The following is a 21,825-nucleotide window of genomic DNA, read 5'->3' as shown; positions in this document are numbered from 1 at the left end:
AATTCCAAAGGGCATATTATACATTTTGATGATACATTTATTATCACTTTTTTATTATCACACTGCCAAAAATGTGTAAAATTTTGGGTACAGTCTTGTGGGATAGTTTGCCCAGAGTGACTCTTTGTAGTTCTGGAGTGCAAGTATAGAAAATAACACAGGATTTCACAATGTATCTGTAATTCATATGGGCACCAACACATTTAGGATTTGAAAGAGAGATGCATTGCTTCTTCTGTGAGACTACATGTAAATACAGATATATTTAGGCAACATTTTTAATAAAACATTTCTGAGTTAGCTTGTAAAATATTGTTTGTTTGGTTTTTTTTCTTAGGTCTGAGGGTAACTGTGTTACTAACATCATCCCTCATGGTATTGGGAGCTGGCCTGAGATGCGTTCCAGTTTCAGACCTAGAAATTAGGAAGAAGTAAGTGAATTAGTTATTTTTAATATACATATTTTATACTTTATGTTAACATAACTTTTGCTGCTACTGCAGAGAAATGTTTGTTCAAATTTTCTGTATGAATTTGATATGCTAAATGTTTGTAGCGTGGACATGGATGGACTACATGCTGCTTTGCTGCTTAAATTGATTTTTCTAGTCGTCCTTGTACATAGTGTCTGAAGATCAGAAAGCCCTTTACAAACTTGGGTTAATTAAGCCTCACCCATCCTGCATAACTACTGTTAATCTGTTTTGCAAACAAGGGGAATGAAATTGAGACAGGTTCAGGAACTGGCCCAAGATCACACAGGGAACCGTACCACAAATCCCAAAAATATGTAATTTGTATGTAAATGTTAAATAATTACTTCGTGTTTCTCATACCGGATGTATAGGGTTGTGCAGCAAGATAGATGAATTTATGCAAAATGGTCTTATCACATAGTCCCTTCCAGTATGCATTCGAAAGTAGTCTTGTACTTTCCCTGTGGTTGAAAAGAATGCTTTCTGTACATGTGCAGTTTAAGAGTTTGTGATAGAGACAAATTCCTTCCTAAAAATCACACAGTCCAAACAATTGGAGGGTCCCATCAGTGTATCCTGAACCTGGGACTCTTTGGTAAGTACAGGAGTCACACTAGTTTTGTTTCATAGGGAATATGGATCACTTGTTCACTTAACTTTCTTTTGTCTCTCATGCTGAAGGAGGAAGGACTACAGGCATTACTGCATTTTTCTACTTCTTTAAAAACAGTAGTAGTACTGGCTCTTCACTAGTTATGCTTGCATAACAGGTAAGCACTAAGAAAACAACTTATTTATAAAAGGTTTTTATGTGGTTTTGTTCCCTTGAACTCCAGTTGGCTTCAAAGTAGTCCCTGTATTATTTCAGCAAGTTGCTTTTTTTCCTTACTGTTGCTTACACTGAAAATGAGCTTGGAAACCTATACATTGAGAAAGAAAAAGTTTGGTGTGGAGTAGAGGGCAGGTGACTGGATAAAACAAAGGGAGAGGCTCAGAGAGAGGGCTGAGAATGTGTTGAACACGTTGGTTGTAGAGCTAGTCCCACTCAGGAGTAAGCAGCCTAGTATGTGATGGATGGCTTGGTAAAGTAAGTGCAGTGTGGTGAGCAGGATGGGACGCTCTTTCAGTTCTTAGGTGCTCAGTGGGTATATAAGCACCCGAGGTACCCAGGGTTGCCTGTTTCAATGTGGTGTTCAAGGACTTTGTGAGCAGAGGAGGCTGAATTAACCATATTGTGCTACCGTTCACAGTGAGCCTTTTAAGGTAAAGATGTACCGTTAAGGAGGCCAGGAAGAACTGTGCCCTTGTTTTGCCTTTTCTCAAGATGCCAAGGGATGCTCAATATCCAGTTCATCCATTCTGACCAATCTTGGATTAAATATATGTATATTTTAAATGGGCCAGATGGCTTAAATGCAATGAAATGCAGTGTCTTGTGTCACTTTTAATTTATCGTTTATTCCAAAAGACTTGTGCTGCCTTAGGCTTTACCAAAGAAAGGATGAAGACTGTAAGAAGTGAAGAAGAAATTCCCAAATACAATTTAGATACAGGTATAATTTTGAGAGTGGGAAGAAGAGTTTGCACATGTTGTGATCATCTTTAAACAAGGTTTTCTGGCATAACTACAATGAGGAGTTCTGGGAGAAAGGTGAAATGAACACTTAAGGAGAAACAGTCAAAGAATAGCTTCTTTAACTGGAGAAGGAATGGCTGTGAACTATGAGTCTGATGAGATGTATAAGTATGATGATACAGTGCTGTTTAATATCTTCATCTAGTGCTGTTTAATATCTTCGTCAGCGATATGAACAGTAAGATTGAGTGCACCCTCAGCAAGTTTGCAGAGGACACCAAGCTGAGTGGTGTAGTTGCCACACCGGAAGGACAGGATGTTATCCAGAGGGACCTGGACAGACTGGAGAAGTGGGGCTGTGAGAACATCATGGGGTTCAACAAGGCCAAGTGTAAGGTCCTACACCTGGGTCGGGGCAATCCGCGGTTTCAGTACAGGATGGGGGATGATGTGATTGAGAGCAGCCCTACAGAGAAGGACTTGGGGGTGCTGGTTGATGAGAAGCTTAATATGAGCCGGCAATGTGCGCTCGCAGCCCAGAAGGCCAACTGTGTCCTGGGCTGCATCACAAGCAGCGTGGTCAGCAGGGCGAGGGAAGTGATTCTGCCCCTCTATTCCTCTCTTGTGACACCTCATCTGGAATAATGTGTTCAGTTCTGGAATCCTCAGTATAAGAAGGATATGGAGCTGTTGGAACAGGTCCAGAGGAGGGCTAGGAGAATGATCAGAGGGCTGGAGCATCATCTGAGAGAGCTGGGGTTTTTCCGCCTGGAGAAGAGAAAGCTCAGAGGAGATCTTATAGCGACCTTCCAGTACCTGAAGGGGCTACAGGAAAGCTGGGGAGGGACTGCTTACGAAGGCTTGTAGTGGTAGGATGAGGGGCAGTGGGTATAAACTCAAGAGGGGCAGATTTAGGCTTGATATAAGGAAGAATTTCTTCACTATGAGAGTGGTGAGGCACTGGCCCAGGTTGCCCAGGGAAGCTGTGGCTGCCCCATCCCTGGAGGTGTTCAAGGCCAGGTTGGATGGGGCCTTGGGCAGCCTGAGCCAGTGGGAGGTGTCCCTGCCCATGGCAGGGAGTTGGAACTGGATGATCTTTAAAGTCCCTCCCAACCCAAACTATTCTATGATTCTACGATACTCTTGAAAACCATATTGGGGTTACAAAAAAGAGCATGAGCAAATTCCTGATGGAGAAGGTTATTTATTTAATTAATTCATGCTGTGAAAGTATGTGTCATCTCCAGCTGACACTGATAAAATTGCTTATTTCGTCTACTCCAAAAGAAAGGAAAGTTTTAAAGAATTGTAGCTGTACCTGAGGAAGTAGTTCGATCTTTTACATAGTTTAAAAAAATCTACAGAGAATTAGTTCTAGCTAACTGTGTGAAGCAAAAGGAGGATTTTCAATGAAGCTTTCCGGAGACACTGTAAATGTACACACTTTGTGATGTTATACCAGGCAACCTGCATTGTTTTGAGGGTTAGGACCGGAGGCCAATTTTCATCAATTACTGAAGCATAATACCAAATAAAATAATATTTTTGAGATGAGCATTACCGCTTAATGCATTAGCAACAACTGGCTGAGCACTAAACTGTGCACTTACTCTGAATGTGTGTATGTGCTAATACAACAATTTGAACATTACAGAGCCAGTCAGATGGACAAGATTGTGCACATTGCAGCATTTCAGAAGCCAGTGTAACAGGAATTTCTTTAAATGCTTTTGCATGTTTTGTAATATGTTCCTTTAGTGCCTGGGTAATGTGCAGTAATGTACTGAAGGATTTCCATGGGGTGATTATGTCAGAGTTAAGATACATAAAATTACAAGAACGTTCATGAGGTTTGTCAGGTTTATTTTTCTTTTCTACTTCGTAGCTGTCTCTGCTCCCTAAGCTCTTGTAATTTAACATTAAGGAGAGTTACTAAAGCACATCACCTATCAGAGCAATCACAGATATGAGGGAATCACTGTTAAGACTGACATTTAATCCTGGCTGCTTTATATGCCTTATCTCACACAGACCTGTAATATTCAAGTATGTTGTTAAGCTCCTTTCTAGTTTGTAATTATTCGTTTGGCTGTAGCATATAATAGCAGACTAAGACCATCTCCAGTTCTCTGGGTGATGTTTTAAACACAAACCTTAACCTCTGTTTTCAGTTCATTTGGTGTCCATGTTTGTGCATGATTTGTCTAAGGGAGAGTTCAGGTTGCACATTTGAGTGTCTCTCTTAAAGCAGCTGTTCCTTATCGGGAATTTTCACATTCTGTCTGTGTGACCTAACACTGTACTGGGAAATCAATGCCAGAACTGCATAAATTCACTGAAGACTGAAGTGAGAGAGCATGGCGAAAATGTGGAAGTATGGACTTGGGTATGAGATTGAGGAACCAACCATGGACAACTAAAGTCCCAGTCACGTACTCATATGGTGCTACCTGCTTTCCTCCCCAGCCCACTAACCTGTGAGACTAATGTGTGTATCATACAGATGAAGTTAAAAAGTATTTTTCTTATGTGCCATACACTTCTGGGTTTATCAAATGTGCCAGATGTATGACAGTAAAGTTAACTTCTAAGAATAAACTCCAAACCATTATTCCTTTCTAAATTTTATGGAAGCCTCATTTACCACAGCCATTTGTTTTAGTTCAGTTAATGCAAATTATATAGAACAGAAAAAAAAAAAGACATTAAAATTGTACCATTCCTGAGCATATACCTTCTGTCCTTCCCTGAAGGTTACCAGAGCACTGCTAATGCTTTTTGCTAGCATTTGTCCAGTCCTTTCCTTTTTGACTACTGCTTTGCACTAAGTGAATATTTTCATTAGACTCTTTTAGGATTTATTATTTTATCCTGAACATTAATATTACTAGGAGACCATTTTTTTTTTTTAATAGACAGAATTAGGTTTGTTTTTTTCCCCTACAGAACACTTCATATTTATCTCATATTCTGTGTTTAGGAATAGATTTATATACCGCTCCGGCCTTCCATATAATTCTAAAGTAATAAATCTAGGGAAAAAGCTGTAAGAGCTGGAATGTGTAAGAAAGAAGGAAATTAATGATGAAATCATCTCATAGCTATAAATCTGTGGCTTTTAGGACTGACTGTGTGATGTAAGACTTCTTAAAATGTTTTGAAAGACAGGATAATTAAAGACATGGAGGTAAAGGATGTAACATAATTTGTCATTTAGATTGAATATATTAATTAACCAATTTATTAGAACTTAGTATGCTTGTGGGCTGGTAGTGTTTGGCCTTCACATTAGATTTCACAACAGAGAAATATTTACTGAGGACCTTGAGTCACAGCAGTGAGAGGGCACTCCTTGGCAGCAAGTAGCATTAAAACATTTGTTGGGAAGTTAGCAAAACAATAACGCAGAGAATGACAGTGGAAATAGGAGTGGTTATTTACAAAGTTGTTTATGGGGGACACACTGGTAACTGGTAAATCCTATAAAGGTTTTTTTTCTTTAATAATAACACTTCCTAGGATTTGGATTTTTTTTTTTTGCTTACTCTTAGATATATTAAAGTTAACTTTTTCCTTTATTATATTTTAAGATTTGCTCTCACCACGTCTTTGGTACTTTTTGTTTCTATTAGCTAGTTGCAACCTAGTTTGTATCTTATTCCTGTTAGACTTATTTTGCAATAGTTCCACGTTTCTCTTTTTTCACCCCTGAAAACTTTAAGAGTGACATGGGATGATCTCATATTTTGTCTTCCTTGGTCCTGAAATGACCATGAACCACCTTTCTCATGCCTGAAAAGTGCAAAGGGGCAACTTGGAGATGTAATTCCAGTAACAAAAAGATGCATTAAGATTCTCGTATTCCCTGGCAATACTGAACACACTTCTCTGCTCAGAAAAACACCCCCAAATGGAGCCACTTTAGTGGCAGACAAATCAGCTTCTCCTTCAGCTGAAGCAGCTTTAGTGGAGAAAGGAAGCAGCTCAACAGTTTTGGTGATAAATACTTTTTCCTCTTGCTCCTGTGCTGTGTTTCTGCTGTGGCACAGTGGGTGTCATCCGCCTCCCCGAGCGACGGAGGTAGCTGCTGAATTAAGAGCTTTACAGACCCTGTGTAAATTCAGTGATAAGTCCAATAGATATGTTAAAGGAAACTCTGAAATCTTAGAAAGGGCTTGGAATTGCAGCAATATTTAATGGCAGCATTTCTACGAGGCCTCTACTAGAACAAGCCTTTGCTGGAAGGGAAGAGAATTTATATTCTTTATGGGATATTTAGCTCCATCTCATTTAATGACAGGTGTTATCCTCAACTCTAGAAAGCTTTTAATCTTTAGTCATACTGAACTCTTTGCCTCAGTCTTGTGACTGGTATTCTGTTGGCTAACTTCTGGCCTTGAAGAAGAATTCGTATTAATTGAATTTGTATCAAAGTTGCTGCATTATGATCAAAACACCACCTTGCTCTTTCTGTAGCTTAAGAGGTCTTATTTATCCCATTTTCTAATTTGCTGTACTCTTCTCCTCTTTTACTGAAAAATCCTACTTAGAATCTATCTTGTGCCAAGCGATCTCCCATCAGCAGCGCTGATAGCAGCCAGTCCTGGTGCCCTTCCTTGATAACTTGTTTCAGGATGTTTTGCCTCATTACCTGTAATGTAATTGCCTACTTCATGCTTACAGCAATGCTATTTATTTTGGGACTGTTCTTATTTGATGAGTATATCTTCCATTAGCATTGCTTTAAAGATATCAGGTTTGTGGAGTGAGTTAGCTTTAAAAGAAAAAAAACCCTTCCCAACATTTAATAAAAATAAAATTGCAAAAAGAAGCTTTGGTTTCATCTGCCCTCATCCTTCAACTCGAAGAAAGACTTAAGTGAAAAAACCCTCTTTGCAGCTGTTTGACAGCTTTGGTGGCTGCAGAATAACATGGTGTGAGGGTGAGAGTGAATTTGTCACCGTTCTGCCAGGGCTCTCACTGTCCGCCCACCTCATCTCTTTCCTCTGCCAGGATGCCTGATGGAGATGTCGGGGACTTGGCCGGAGACTGCTGCTTCCTCTCCTAGCATATCCTTGTCTGTCTCTTGGCAAGCTCTTGGTAATAATAGTTTTGGAGTAATTCTTTTTTTCCAATCCTTTTAGTTTTAAAACCAAAACTCGCTATTTTTCAGACCATTGCAAACGTTTTTGCTGTTTTCTTTAAGAGTGGGAGAAGAGGTAGGAGGCTGGGGTGTCTGGGAGATGCTGTGGTCTTTTCCAAGTCCGCTGCCAAAATGATGTGACAGACTCTGCTGAGGACATGGGTTTTGTACAGGGGGCAAAACATGACTGTGTTCCTGATGACAATGGTGAACAGTACATTTTTAAGGTTTTGTCTTTTTTCTTTTTCATGTTATTGCTAGAAATAATGTACCACACAGTGACTCAGGCTTTCTGCTTGTAATAATTTTTCTTACTGATGAGGAAAAAATAGCTTTAAATTATTCCATATATCAGTGGTCGCATGCATCAAAACCAAGCTAAAAATGCTAATGGCCTCAATCCATGAATATCCAGAAGGCATAGAGCTTTTGTAGTATAAATATATCATTTAATGAAAATATTGAAAGGAAGTACATTTCCATGAAATTCATCTTTCAGAATGTTACTTTTAATAGATGAATTCATTGCTTTACCCAGAGGTATTTTTCTTTCCAGTCATTTCCCAGACATAAAGCCTTACTGCACTGACTTCAGGTTATGAGCAGAATAGCATTTGCATTGGGTTCTCCCTTTACTCCATAGCAGTGAATTGCTGTAAAACATGGATTTTACCTTCTTAATTTTATCTTTGCTTTAAAAAGTACCTGAAAAGGTTCCACTTAATAGAGGGTTCTTCTGTTCCATTCATTTTTGTGAGTCTGAAGGAAAAGTTTTATCCTTTTCTAGTAACTTGATTGTGAAAAATCAGAGGTCGTTCTTTTAAAAAATGGTATCCGTTCCCTCCAAGGTATAATAAATCTCCTAACATATAATGTGGATGCCCATGTCTTCTGGTATTCCTTTTCTGGGCGAAGAACTTGCATCATACATCAATGTAGACGTTCTAGAATAGGAGGTACTTACTTGCTTTGTTGCCATGTGGTGAGGCTAAATTCAATAGCACTTGAAAAGTGCTCTTAAGTCCTCCAGTGGAAGGGTCTCTTTCATTTGCTTCCAGTAGTTCCCACAATGAGCTAATCACTGTATAAACTCATTTGTCTTCCAAATTAGCAGGAGCTGAACAATCCACTACTTCCAATGAGTGAAAATGTCAGGCATGTGAAAGAAAAATCAGCCGTGCGTTTCTGTAAAACATTAACTTCTTTATCTGGAATCCTTTTTTACTTTAATTGTTAGAATAAGCAATTAATCTACTAAACTTTTCCAGACGAAGAGGCACACCACAGCCATGTTTTTGTGCAGCAGCAGGCAGGCTCTCTCAGCAACTGCTGCTCCCCACAATTTGCTAAATAGCAGCAAAACTGAATTACCTTCTTTTTTTCATTGCATTTGTATAGAATTTTGAATAGTGACTAAGTGGTCAATTCTCATGGCATCTAGTAGCAAAAGCATGGTAGAAGTCACAAGGCTCTTGAGATGAGCTCTGGTCTTTCCTTGGAGTCTGAGGAACCTAATTTCGCTGTTGAGCAGGAGCTCGTCAGAGGCTACTAGAGAAAATCTGTTTGGAGAGCCAGAGCAATGCAACGGGACCTCTTTCTTCCTCTGTTGTCTGCCAAAGAAAAGATGAAAAAGCTTTTTCCACTTTGTTAATCAGTGGTAAAATATTTATACGACTTTTTCAGTCCTGGCCTTCCCAAAACAAGTTCAATTAACACATCTTAGAACTGAGCTTTGGAGACTTATTTTAGTATGATGGTTTAAATCTGTTGTATTAAAAGTAATTTTTTGGGCCAGTCATTTGCCCTCTACTGTTGCCTTTGTTTCCCTGTCTCAGTACAGAAACTAATGAGATTCTCTTTCATTTAAAATGCTCCTAAATGTAGGCATGAGGCATACTGCAGCAGAAACATTAAATATCTGTCTTTTTTACATAGAAAAAGTGTTTATGTACACAAAGCTTTTTAATAGCTAAACAGATCCACTACCTGATGGGACTGTAACCATGGGTGGAAAGTTTCAATCTGTACAAAGAGAAAAAGATAAATAAAGCTGACTGTAAATGGAAGCTCTTTCCCGTCTTAACTGTACGGTATGATCATCAATCACTGAAACCTTTTTCCTGTATAATCACACTTTTTTTTTTTCACATCCAGTTTGCTCAGTGATATTTTAATTTCAGGATTTCTAGCTTTACATGTTTTATTTGTTGTTGCTGCCTGTTAGGATGTTGCAACAGTGACAGCAGGGAGTGAATAAAGCAGGTGTAGCCCGGTTAGTTCTTAATACTTATATAATATGTTCTCTCACGTAAGTGATGAAAAATGTATAATTTAAGTTATTTATAATGTGACTTGACAAAAAAATTTGGAAAGAGATGACAATATAGTACAAGATGAGTTTTTCTTCTCTAATTTATATTGTTGTACTTGAACTATCCCTTCTTCTACCTCTGTGTGGTTCAGAGAGTGGTTTAGGAACAAACATGATCTTTATTTTGTGCAAAGTTGCATATGTATACATGCGTATCTGTTGAAATTTTGTATATGGATAGATATACACGTGATGTAAATGCGTAATTTATCCATTACTGTGGGGCTGTAGGACATGATATTTAGCACTAGTATTTACTACCAGTCCTCAAATAATATTTTGGTTTTTTGGGAAGGTTTTGTGTGCTAAACTGAACTTACAAGTTTGGCAGAGCCCAAAAATTGATTAGCACCGAGGTCAAGGCTTCTGAAATAGTTAGAAATAAGATGTTTTGGCTAGATGTTTACTTGCCCACTTTTGCTTTAAGCTAGACAATCATAAATATTTTTTAGCTGGGGATGAATTTCTGGTGTCATTTTTTCCCATTTTCACTTTTGCGATTGTGATTAAAAAGCCTTCTACTCTTGTGTTATTTTCTATTATTTGAACTTGATAACTTTGTACTTTTTGATACATGAAAATAATTAGGTGATGATTGGATAAGTAATGCATCTGAAAACAGAGCAGAGCTGGATAAATAAGAGATGAAAATTACCGTGTTAGTGTAATAAGACTGAGAAGTTTTTTTTCCATCTGGGTAGGGTCCTGGGCTAAATTCTCTTCCCTGAGAAAAGGGCTAACAATAAATCTTAGAATGGAACTGAAACACTGACAGGGAAAAATGCAGTTGGTCTTTGCACCATTTTGGTAGCAGAAGCAAGAAGAAAATAGGAGAATAACAGAAATAAATGTCTCTTGGTGTTGGAGCAATTTTTAGCACTGATAGTGTACAAGAGGTGATTCCTGTGGGCTGTGAGACCAAAATCTAGCACGGTCATGATAAGATGTTGTAACAAACAGCAAAAAGCCACCAATACTGTTATGTTCATATTTCTCTGTCAGATGGAGCGGCTGCTACATGTGTCTCCCAGAGTAGCAGCTTAGTCAATGCACAGAATCGTGTTTTGAATCTCTCGTCCCTGCCTCTCAAGGGAAATGAGTTTAAGGATCTGTAAAGGAACAATACAAATAATGTTTTTCTCAGGAAAAAAGTATTTTAATTCAAGCAAGTATCAAAAAATAGATAAAATACAGTTTAGGCTGTTATCATATGCAGAGATGTTTGAGGAAGCAGTCTCTATATCCGTGGCAATTTAGTCTGAAAATAGTGCTTACTATCCCAGATATGTTAGACTTGAAAAATTAAGCAATATTAAGATAAGAGCTGCTCTACCCTGGATGATAATGTCAAGCTTGGTAAATGCCAAAAATGCAGATGGAAGGGCAAATCCGTGGGAACAGACAGCACACCAGGCAGGGTAAGGCAGGAGAGAGAGCAGCCAGGGAACACCAACAGCAGAGATCTACAGACACAAGAATTGGCTCCCTCTTTGAAAAGAAACTAAGACAGGAAAGTAATGTAGAATTAATATTCTGGATTAAGATAATGCTTTCTCCCTTTGGATCGTAACATCTGTTTCTCCTTTGAGTGTAGGGGTCAGTTATAGAGCTTTGTTCAGATGGTGGAGTTTGATAGACATAATCTAAATCTGAAGTGTAAGTACATGAAGAGTATGTGTAATTCTCATGGTATACAAACTGTGTTTTTTTGTCTCAGGGTTGATTTGGGTTTTTTGTTTTTTTTTTTTTGCAAAACTTTTATCCTTCTACCAGATGAAGTGCCTACATGCCCATAGGTGTTGCTGAAGAACTGTTGTATCTTCTTCTGATTTTAGTGAGTTTTATTTGCTCTTAGGATTTCAATAGAGTGGGCATATTTGAATTAAAACAATATTACCATAGTTGGATATATGAACCAAAGTGTCAGTATGGCACCTAGAGCTATGAAGGTTATTTTCTGGTAATGCAAACAATAGCAAACAATAACAAACCACAATTTAAGCATTAAATTCACTTTAGAGCGAGAGGAAATACTGAAATAAAATCTCTATATGTTGTGGTAGTTACTGCAGTTACTACTGAAATGTGGCATAGCTCTATCCTGGAACAGTTTAGGATAAGTTTGAGAATAACTTATTGTAGTGTCAGGAGTAGAATGACAATACCGATGTACACAAGGGTACCTTGGTTTCTCCAAAGTACGTGGGGTTGGAGAGTAACCATAAGGGCTTCATGTAGTGTGTCCTCCAGAAAACTACACCAATTCATCATTTAGGCAGGTGCTTTTTACTTATTTGAAACTGTTTAATTTTAATTTTTGGGGGGAAGTGGGGCAGTTTTAACAAGCATTAAAAAGGCCTGACTGCCTTGGTGATGTCTGTATGAGGCACATCATGAACAGATAGACATGAAATCTGTCCTTGCTATGTGGACTTTCAAAAAAATTGCTTATATTTAAGAGTGGATATTACTTTCCTTCTGTCCCAGTTTGGAAAAAGTTTCCTTCAGATGGTATGAAATAGGTTAGTCTTTTTTATTTTTTATATATTTTTATAAATTTTGTTTGAAAATTTAATTTCTAATCCACTGACAATCAGTGGCAGCTCTTGCTTTTTATTGCAACCGCGTCTGTCAGCATTTCTTTTGAATATTTTGTCCATTTCTGTCCTTTAAAAAACTCTTGTTACACTGTACGTTATTCAGCCATTTGTGGGTTGAAACATTGCCTAACTGCTAGCTTATGTTTCCCCATCTTCAGGCCGTAGCTTTTTATGTCTGACAACTCAGGTCTTGCAACAATAACATCCAGTTCCTGCTATGCTTAGAAAAAACACCGCCCATTTAAAAATATCATCTGCCACCATTTTATTGCCCAATGGCTAGATCTGCCATTGCAATGTTTTGTTTGACTCACTCATTGCTTTTTAGGCATGAGTTTTTTATGTAAATTCCTAAATGCTTTTGCCTTTAATGGCTGATCACTTTTTGGAAAAGTCAAAGTGGAAGGTTTCTGGCTGACTCCCACGTGTAGGAGAGCTTTCAAAAAGTCCTTTCTGTATGTGCTCATTGTACTAATATTAAGCCAAAGTTTTCAGAGACTTCACTGCTTGGAAGTACTATCTCTGTTCTGTCACCAGTCTTATCTGTTAAATCTCAATGAGTGTGAAAAACAAGAAAAATCTGGGTGTGCTTGGCTGTTTCGGCAGTGTGTTGAGCATGGCCAGATTGCTGGAGAAGACGATTCTCTTGGAAACCTCAACAGCCCGGCCTCCTCATCTGTAGGCATATAGAGCTCATCTGAGTGTGTAAATAAAAATAAATAATGCAGTGAAAAAATATGCAGAGTGTTTTGCTGAAATGTTTCAGTTTTGGTTCTGCCATAACTAATGTAAATCTTCTGTCAGGATTTTATGCAGGCAAGGGGTCAGGTTTAAGATGTTTGTAATTTAAAACTTTCCTGCTACTACACTTTTCCTATTTTACATCCTATCATGATACCCTTTGTCTGCAAAGAAAGTTCCTTTTATTCCCTCTTCCTTTCCTGCTTTGAAGAGAACATTTGCTTCTCAATTTATCTGAGGTAATGAGAACGTGTAGCTCTGGATTCCTTAAATCAGTCTAATTTGACTTCTTTTAGTGTATTGAATATCTTTTTTTGCACAGGACTTTCATTTCTTTGTGCAGTCGTTCCATCCCCATCTCCGTATCTTACATGCTTTTTTAATTAAAAAAAAAAAAAAAAGAAAAAAAATAGAAAGAAAGAAAGCAAGCAAGCAATTGTCACCCCAATGACTCTGGTCTCTATTCTCTGTTCCAGGCTGATTCATGGAGGGCAGCTCTTAAATGGCTTGGCAGGGCCAACTGTGATGAATGCAGCACCATTTCTTTCCACGACGTGGTTTTCTCCGGATGAACGTGCCACAGCAACAGCCATCGCGTCGCTGCTGAATTACCTGGGCGCTGCTGGTGCATTTCTGGTGGGACCTCTTGTAGTGCCATCTCCTAATGGAACATCTCGCCACTCGCTCGCATCTCAGAGCAACACTGAACACATCAAGGACCGCATTGAGGCTGTCCTCTATGCAGGTGTGGTTTAAAAAAGAATAGTTTTTTTTAAAGAGAAAAAAATGATAAAAAATTTACATACTTTTGATGTGTGTTTGGTACTTGTGAACCACTGCCCTCTGGTGGCTGGTCTGCACAGAAAACAGTCACTGATTGATGGAAAATAATGAAGTGGTAAAATGTACCAGCAGAAGGGTTAATTTTTTTCCCTTTTCTGTAGGAAAGATTTAAAAATAGCCTTTTGTACAGACTGATTCCAGATGAAGTATTTCAGGGTTGGTTTTTTTTTTATCAGCTAATCTTTGGAAAGCTTACACTTTCCCTGTGCTTCCAAACTGGTTTTTACTTCTTGAATTTTCATTTAAAAACTGTCTGTGACAGGGTGGGTTCTCTTCATCTGTTTCTGTGAGGATGTAAAGCCAATAGTCTTTTAGCATGGAATTCTTCCCTGCATTAAATCAGTCTTAATTTATTACTTGAATGTGCCTTCTAAGTCTGTACAGATTATTAGTATTTAAGAATCTAACATTGAGATTAAAACTCTATAGGTTTTGGTTTTAACTAAAATCACATAACTCTTATGTGGTGAGCAGTTTCAATGAGGTGACAGTGGTTTAGTGGAAAAATACACTGATATAAAATTCACCTGATATAAAATAGATTTTATGTTTATGCTCTTTTTCGTGCTGTGGCTCTTTGTGTCACAAAAATTAGCAGTAAGCACTAAGGAAGAGTTGCTGAAGTGGCTTAAGGGTCTACAATGGGATTATTGGTGGATATAAATTGATATAGAATGAAGATCAGCTGAACTTTACTGTGTCACGGCAGCTGCACATTAGGTTGTTTTTTTCCTTGTAAACTGCAGCCTCTGAAACTCAGCCAGTAGTTTGCTGTAAGTGTTCCAGAAGTCCTATACACCGTGCAGTTTTCATGTAGGTTTATGGGATTGAGTTAGCTATTTGTAATCATTTATTCCTGGATGTTATTCTTATGGAAATTTTGTCAGTTAATACTCCTTTTGGGTGCAGGCCACTTTACTGGTCATTTTAAAGAAATTGTAGAAGTTGGATCAGTATTTCAGCAAGTATTCTTGAGTAACCTGCTTTTTACTGGGCTCAAATGTATTACAACAACAAGGAAATTTGGATTTGGTTAGCCTTTTTCAGAGGTAAATATGATGTTAGACTCCAAAGATCTCAAGGCAGATGAAAGTGGCCAGCATGAAAGAAGGAAAAACGAAGGAAAGTCAGCTTTTGTTTTGAGGAGCAGTAGATAATGGGAGGAAAAATCTAGTGATTAGAAAAGTGATTTAGCTCTTTAGATTTTCCTCGGAGAGAGAAGAGTTCATCCACCTAAAGGAAGTGCAGTTTTGTGCCTAAACCACTGTTTTGAGTCTGGTAGCACTATAAAAGTTGCTTTCAGCAGCCCATTAGATCCACTTTCTCCTTGGTTTTCTTCTGGGAGGCTTTTCTAAGCAATTTCTTCAGAAACGGCGATGGATCTTGCTTGCCACCAAGTTTCAGAGGTGGGCGTTGTCTGCCCTGTGTCTTGGCACAGCTCTTTCTGCCTTTCTGAGCCAGTGAAGGTTTGGGAGCATCCTGTAGACCTGTTTGGGGCTGTTGGTCCCAGCATAAGATGTTCCTACAGCTGCTTTTCAGCTGCCTAGGAAACATGTTTTATTGGGCATCTGTAGTTTTTACTTAGTATTTGAAAATGCTTTGAACAGAGGTGGGCGTCTTCATGCAGCTGCGGTTGTAGTTTTGTTGTATGAGGTGTCTTTTCAGGAGCTACAGCTCCTTTTACTCTTCAGGCAATGAAAAAGATCTAGTTCTGTATGTTACTGGCCTGCGGTGAATCACAGTGAAGGTGGCAAAAGATCCAACTGGTTTAAAATTGGTAGAAGCCATCATAGAGGAGGTTGCTTTGAATCCCTCGAGGGTCCTATTTCACCTCAGCTCTGTTTCGCTGGAGAGCTGAAGGAGCAAAGTCCCCACTGTCCCATCTCCCCTGTCCTGTGTTTATGCCAGGTGGGCTCTAGAGGTGGAAGGGAGGCTGCCTCGTGGTGGGTGACTGCCTTGGGGTAGTTGTACAGTTCTGATTATCCGTGGACCAAAACATACCCAATAGGTGTGGTAGGCTGCTATTTATCCCCTTAATTAGCTGGGCAGAAAATGAAGCTGAAATTGGCTTCACTGATTGCTAGTAAAAGTGTTATGAGATGTGGCAGAAGGAGGAATTGGACTCATGTCTTACTTCCCCACTTCTTTGGCAAGTGTGGTCGGGCTTGGCAGGACTTTTCCTTTCAGATACTATGGGAAAGCCGGTTTCACAGGACAAGCACCTTGGAGTTGTGTTTGTGATGAAGCTTGTTGCTGTTGTGTGAGGTAGTGTTAGATAAGCAGTCTCCAAAAGTCAGGTGATGACTTCTAAAAGACGGTAATAATGTCAGTTATTAACTTGGGATCGTAGCATGCCAGGAGTTTGCTAATTTTCCAAGGACTTAACCTCAAACATGATTACGAAGCAATTGCTTAGAAACCCGTTCTGAAATTGCTCTGTTAATTCCCGTCTCTTCTGTGTTTTAATAAATCGCAGTTCCTTTATCTCAAATGTGGGCTAAGAGCTTAGCTGAGTTACCACAACCTCTTTCTGTATCTGCACATTCTTGTTCACAGCTGGAATAGTACAAATGTAGCAAATCAGGTTTGAATTGTATTACCTGATCTGCGTAAGGAAGTTTGAATTATTCTGGACTGCAGACAGAGTTTTCCCAAATATCAATGTAAAATCGTTATTTGTTTAAAAAAAACATGCACTGTAGAGAAGCAAATAGTCAGTTCCTCCTTTGTGACAGCAGCTCCCTCAGTCTCATTATTGACCTATTTCTTACCTTTTATCTTTTGCTTACTTTTATTCCCTACTTACAATCTAAAACTCGTCTTGGGAATTTATTTTTCTTAATCTGTTCTGGTAGAGTAAATGATGATGGAGATAAAGGTGTGGGTTTCCTAATGAGGAAGCAAAGCAACGTGTAAGAAATCGGATGTGTTTGGCAGTACCTGGACTTTTTAATAGAGAAGCTAGTGTAATACACAAAGCTCAAATGGCACTACAAACTTTTATTCTTCAGTAGTGGGAGCTGCTTTAGCTTCCAAAGTGAATTCTGCTCTTTTCTTTTGTATGTGAGGGCAGTGCTTGCGAGGCAAATTTGTTAGCTTGCAAATTATAACACTGGGAAACATTAAAGGGTTGCAAGTATGTGCTGCAAGGACTGCATGCTGAATTTCATAATTAAAAAAATATGAAGTATTACTTCACTGCTCCTTCTGCAGCAATTTGACTGGCAGGAATCTCAAGGCAACTCATAGAAGAGGCCTCAGATGGGCACCTGTAATGAAATATTACTGTAACTTAAAAAAATTATCAATGTGTTTTACATTCTTCAGAGAAAGACCTAACCTATAACCTCATGGCACTGGAGTATGATTAAGTTAAATAATAAGCACCTCGGACAAAGTTTATGGGTTTGCGTGGTAACATTCTTGTTGGTTGTACCTGTCTGCAATCTGAAGTCTTCTTTTAAAATGGGATTAAAGTGCGCATATGCATGTACATACGTATACCTCTAAACCTGTATTTAGACCTAGATGCAGGAGGAGGGGATAAACAGCTTTTGGCAAGCCTTGCTTCCATGTCCAGCATCATCCTCTAGTGGCAGAGCATCTCATCCTTTTCTTAGATGTGGGATGATCAGTTACGGTCAGTTCTTTATTCACTGCTTATGATGTTAAAACCAATGTACATGAAGAAAGAATCTATTTTCTGGAGAGCAGAGGAGATGCAGTGAGTGGGTTTAGTTAAAGTGCCCTTGACCCTCTCGAAACATGCAATTAGACCACAGCAGGAAAGAGAGACACCATGTAATTCAAAATGAGTCCTTCAGTATTTGATACGAAGAACGGCATTGTCAGATTTTCATTATATCTTCCAAAGAAATCTAGGGTAGACTTTTTTTCCATATACCAAGTAGAAGCATTGCTTTCCCTTCCCTATCTCCATTTAGACTCCCAAGTGTTATTTACTTTTCAGTTTCCTGAATTTATTTTCTTCTGATTTAGCAGAAGAGCTGGCAAAGTGCCATGTTCATATTTATTTATTAAAAAAGAGAAGAAAAAAGAAAATGAATTGCAATTGAGTATCCAGCTCTGCTGGAATTTATTTGTGGTGTCAGTGAACAATTCTTTGTTATAAGATCACAGGTTCTTTTAAGGTAACGCACTTCAACTCCACGTTTTTCTCTCCGGCAGCAAAGAATCTTATTTTCAAAGGGGACAGGAGAAATATAGGGATTAAGGACTGTGAAGAACGTGATATATGTTATAAAAGGCCTGTAAAACAAATTAATTAGGCTGACTGTGGGTACAGTTGTTTTTCCTCAGAATGTCTAATCACAGGCTTGCTGAGAATTTTCTGTGAAGTTGCTCATTGCTTTGCAAGTTCAAGTCCAAATTTCTACTATGAAATTTTTCAAATGTCTAGAATACCTGCTGCTGAACAAGACGAGAGTCTGCAAACAGCTGTATTCTTTCATTTTTCTACCTATTACCCATGCTCCTTCTATTCCTGAGACACATGGCTGCTCCTACACTTTTCTCTTTATATTCTCTTGCCATGTAATACTGTTTGTGTCCGAGATGCTGCCTTGCTTGACCTTCCATTTGCTTTCATCATCCTGTGTGCCAAGTAATTGTCATTCCATGCCCTGGGGCTTCCCCAGTCCCATCTGTTTAAAGTCTCTAGCGCGCTGTTACCTGCACTGCTTTCCTTCTATTGTGAGGAAATGTGTCTTCATAATGCGGTTCTCCTCAAAGAGAAAAAGCAAAAACTTTCCTTTTGTCGCCTGAGTTTCCCATGTGTGAGCCTGGCTCTTGCAGCTTCTGTCGCTGCAATGAACTGCTAGTATTTCTCCATCTCATTGATTCTCCATCTCAATTTGAAATCTTTCTCCGGGAGGTAAAAAGAAATTGCCCTTCAAGTTGCAAAGTTCTGTTGTCAGGAGCAGTGAAGCACTTGTGGTGGATTTATGTATTGGAGGCTGACTGATAGCGATGCTGTACCAATACAAGTTTTTCAATGCTAACATCTGTTCTCGGTTTTGTTTTTCTTTGCCCTCTTGTTTAGAATTTGGAATGGTTTCCCTGATATTTTCCGCAGCATTGGCCTACTTCCCCTCCCGCCCTCCCTTCCCTCCCAGCGTGGCTGCAGCGAGTCAACGGCTCAGCTACAGGAGAAGTTTTTGCAGACTCTTAAGGTAGGTCCTCGTTGGGTTTCCGCTTCAAAGCAGATCAGCACCTAAATAAATAAAAACAAGCGTGCTTTAATCTTTTCATTGAGCAAACAAGTTGTTTTGTAGTGCTTTTAAACAGAATAAAATTAAATATTAATGCTGAGACATGAAAGGACGCAAACTGCTATAAAGCAGACATTAAGTCATTGAGTATATCTCAAGCCTTCATGCTGATGTCCTTCAGCAGCTTCAGATGACTGCTTCAGTCATCTGCTAGTGTGGCTTTTCTTATGCAGTACTTTTGTTAACGTTAGGTTATACAAGAACATACAGTGTGCGTACTGCTAGGTGTGAGATAACAATTAACAACACTGGGCATAACTAGCTAATAAGCCTCTTTCTTCCATGCTTATAATATTGGGGTTTGCTTGCCATTCAAAGGAGTATCCAGCAGCCTTCGTTCAACCATGGGAGCTGTAGATGAACTGTCTGAAACCGTTATATGAACTACTAAATCTCATTAATTGTATGTTAAAATATGAAGTGGGAATAGGAGAAGTGTCTCCAAGTAAGTTTCTGGACAGACTTAAAGATGAGTTAATGTCCTTTAAATTTCTAGATTTAAAAATAAAGAAAAAAAGGTTATAAAGAAAGTGACATCTCCAGCGTTGCAACTTCTCCCACTTGGGCTGCTTTGGGAAGACAAAGTCCTACCCCCCCTCCCCACTCCCAGTGTTTGTACAACGTCTTGTGTAATGAGAATCCAATCTCAGAGGAACAGTTAAAGTAATGGTAATATTAATGCTGAATAATTGTGATGGCCTGTGCCCTGTACTTGATGCTGCACAGATGAGCTTCTGGGGCAAAGAACTGCTCCCATGGTGCTGTGTATGGCTAACTTCACCGGGGGACTTCAAGCTCTTGCTGTAATGGTTTCTTGGGTGATGCAGTGGTAAGCATTGAATCTGTGTATGAAGGGCTGGTTGAAACTTGGTAATTGTGGACCTTTAGGTATTTAGTTATTACAGACCTATTGTGGGCTCTACTTTCTAGGAGTGAGAGAGACAGCAAAAACAATGTATCGCTTATTGTCATTGGATTTGTTCTTTTGCTTTTGAGGCTTTTGTTTCAGTTTGAGGGAGTAAATACTTGACAAGATGCTTAATCCTGTGTATTTATCCTGGAGCAGGCTGGCAGTTGGGAGAAGATGCGAGTACAGCTGGCTGGGTTAGTCTGCAAAGTGACCTAGTCAGGATATGAAAAAAACAGCAATTCCCATAAGGACACTTAGCACACACAATAATGCTGATAAGCACCCAAGCTGGTGTGGAGTGAGACCCTGCCTGAGGGCTGTGTTGTAAAAATGTTGCTGTTGTACAGAAATTCTAACAGCAACTGACTCCGCAGGTGAAATATAAAATTTCTGTTGACAGTGCCCCATTTGGGAGCTTTATAACCATTCGATTCCTTGTTCGAAGTGTTGTAAGCAATGGACCTGAAATACTGATAAGGTCGGGAGATAAACGGCAAACCCGGCTTACTATTCATAATCGATGAAACTTAAGAAAAAAACCTAGATGCTTAAATAGTAAGAACCAAGAGTTGTTTTTAAAAGTGCAGATGGGTAGATCATTGTGTCTCCCTTCCCTCTGATATTTATGCATTCTTCCACGCTATCCCTTATCAAAGACACTTCTTCATTCCTCTGTACGTGAAACAATCAACAGTTCATCATTAAACCCACTTATCTTGGGGAGCCTTTCAGCAACAATCCATCAAGCAAGGGGGATATATAAAAGAAAATGGTATCTAGTGCTTCAAGATAAATCCATCATCTGGTTCATTAGGCTTCTAAGCTCTGTTGCCTTCCTAATCTAGACTTCATAATTCTTGGCACAGAGAGCCTTTCTTTTGACTTAACGGGGTAATCACCTGGTGCGTACCAGGAAATCATGATTTCCCTTTTGTTGCAGACTTGCCCTCCGTTATGAGAACTGTGTGTAAGGCTTTTAGGATGTGTGTGAGTTAGTGGGCTGGCCTAAATGTGCACCAAAAAACACTCATGAGAATTGAGATGTTCATCATTTCTCTCTTGTCTCCCCTAAGCTGCAGTTTTATTACTTCAAAATAAAGCAGGATAGCATAACTTTACCGTTGGAGTCATTGACCTTTTTTTTTTTGGACTCCAAAGGGATCTATCATCTCCTTGAAACTCCTACTCTTCTTCAGTGCCTTCAGGTCCTTGAGCAATCATCTTTGTGAGCTGCTTCTTGCAGAGTTGTGTCATGCATATCTTCTTAGGGTCAACTATCCCCTGAAGGCTGTTTCTGGGGAACTTGATTAGGAACTTGGTTCTTCCTCCTGATTCGGAGGAATCCTGCTTCTGACAGATTATAACAATTAGCTGATCTCTGGTTATCTCCTGACACCGACTTCTTCAGCCTGCAGTGGGAGACGACAGATTAGTCATGGTTTGGGAGCTAAGCCCAAATCTTTTAACAATCTATCACACACTGCAACAAGTGTAGTTTGAATTTCCATTAGAAAAAGTACAGTGCCCTTTCTCAGTTTCTTTGGTCAAGAAAATACGACTTCTTTCCCTCCCCTCCTATTTCAGAATATACTGCAAATTTCCATGGAAAAGAATCTAATATAAGTAAATAGTTGATAAGACTTTAAATCTGCATTAAGAAAACCTATTGTGATTTTTGCTTTGAAGTAATGAGATTCTTTTAGCCACTTAGATCCCTTTTATATTTTCAAGGCACTACATTACCAATTTGGGAGTTTTATAACAGGGTTTTTTTGCACCATTATTTCTTTGATGAAACTTTCAGATGACATCACTATCCATTGATGGAAGCTGCTCAGAGCATGCCTGATGTTAATAGGCACTGTCAAAGTTAT

General features: G+C 39.0%; 1 protein-coding gene across 1 annotated transcript in view; it reads left to right on the top strand.

Moving 5' to 3' along the window:
• SLC49A4 (solute carrier family 49 member 4) overlaps positions 1-21,825 on the top strand; it is a 71,837-nt gene that overhangs the window by 20,681 nt on the left and 29,331 nt on the right. Inside the window, exons 2-4 of the mRNA XM_054069961.1 lie at positions 338-431; positions 13,384-13,652; positions 18,813-18,942. Coding sequence (XP_053925936.1) covers positions 338-431; positions 13,384-13,652; positions 18,813-18,942 — 493 coding nt within the window. The remainder of the gene's footprint in view (positions 1-337; positions 432-13,383; positions 13,653-18,812; positions 18,943-21,825) is intronic.

This window comes from Cuculus canorus, chromosome 6 (assembly GCF_017976375.1).
Source record: "Cuculus canorus isolate bCucCan1 chromosome 6, bCucCan1.pri, whole genome shotgun sequence".
NCBI lineage: Eukaryota > Metazoa > Chordata > Aves > Cuculiformes > Cuculidae > Cuculus > Cuculus canorus.
The sequence above is the reverse complement of the archived record's forward strand: the minus strand, read 5'-3'. Positions and strand labels throughout refer to the sequence as shown.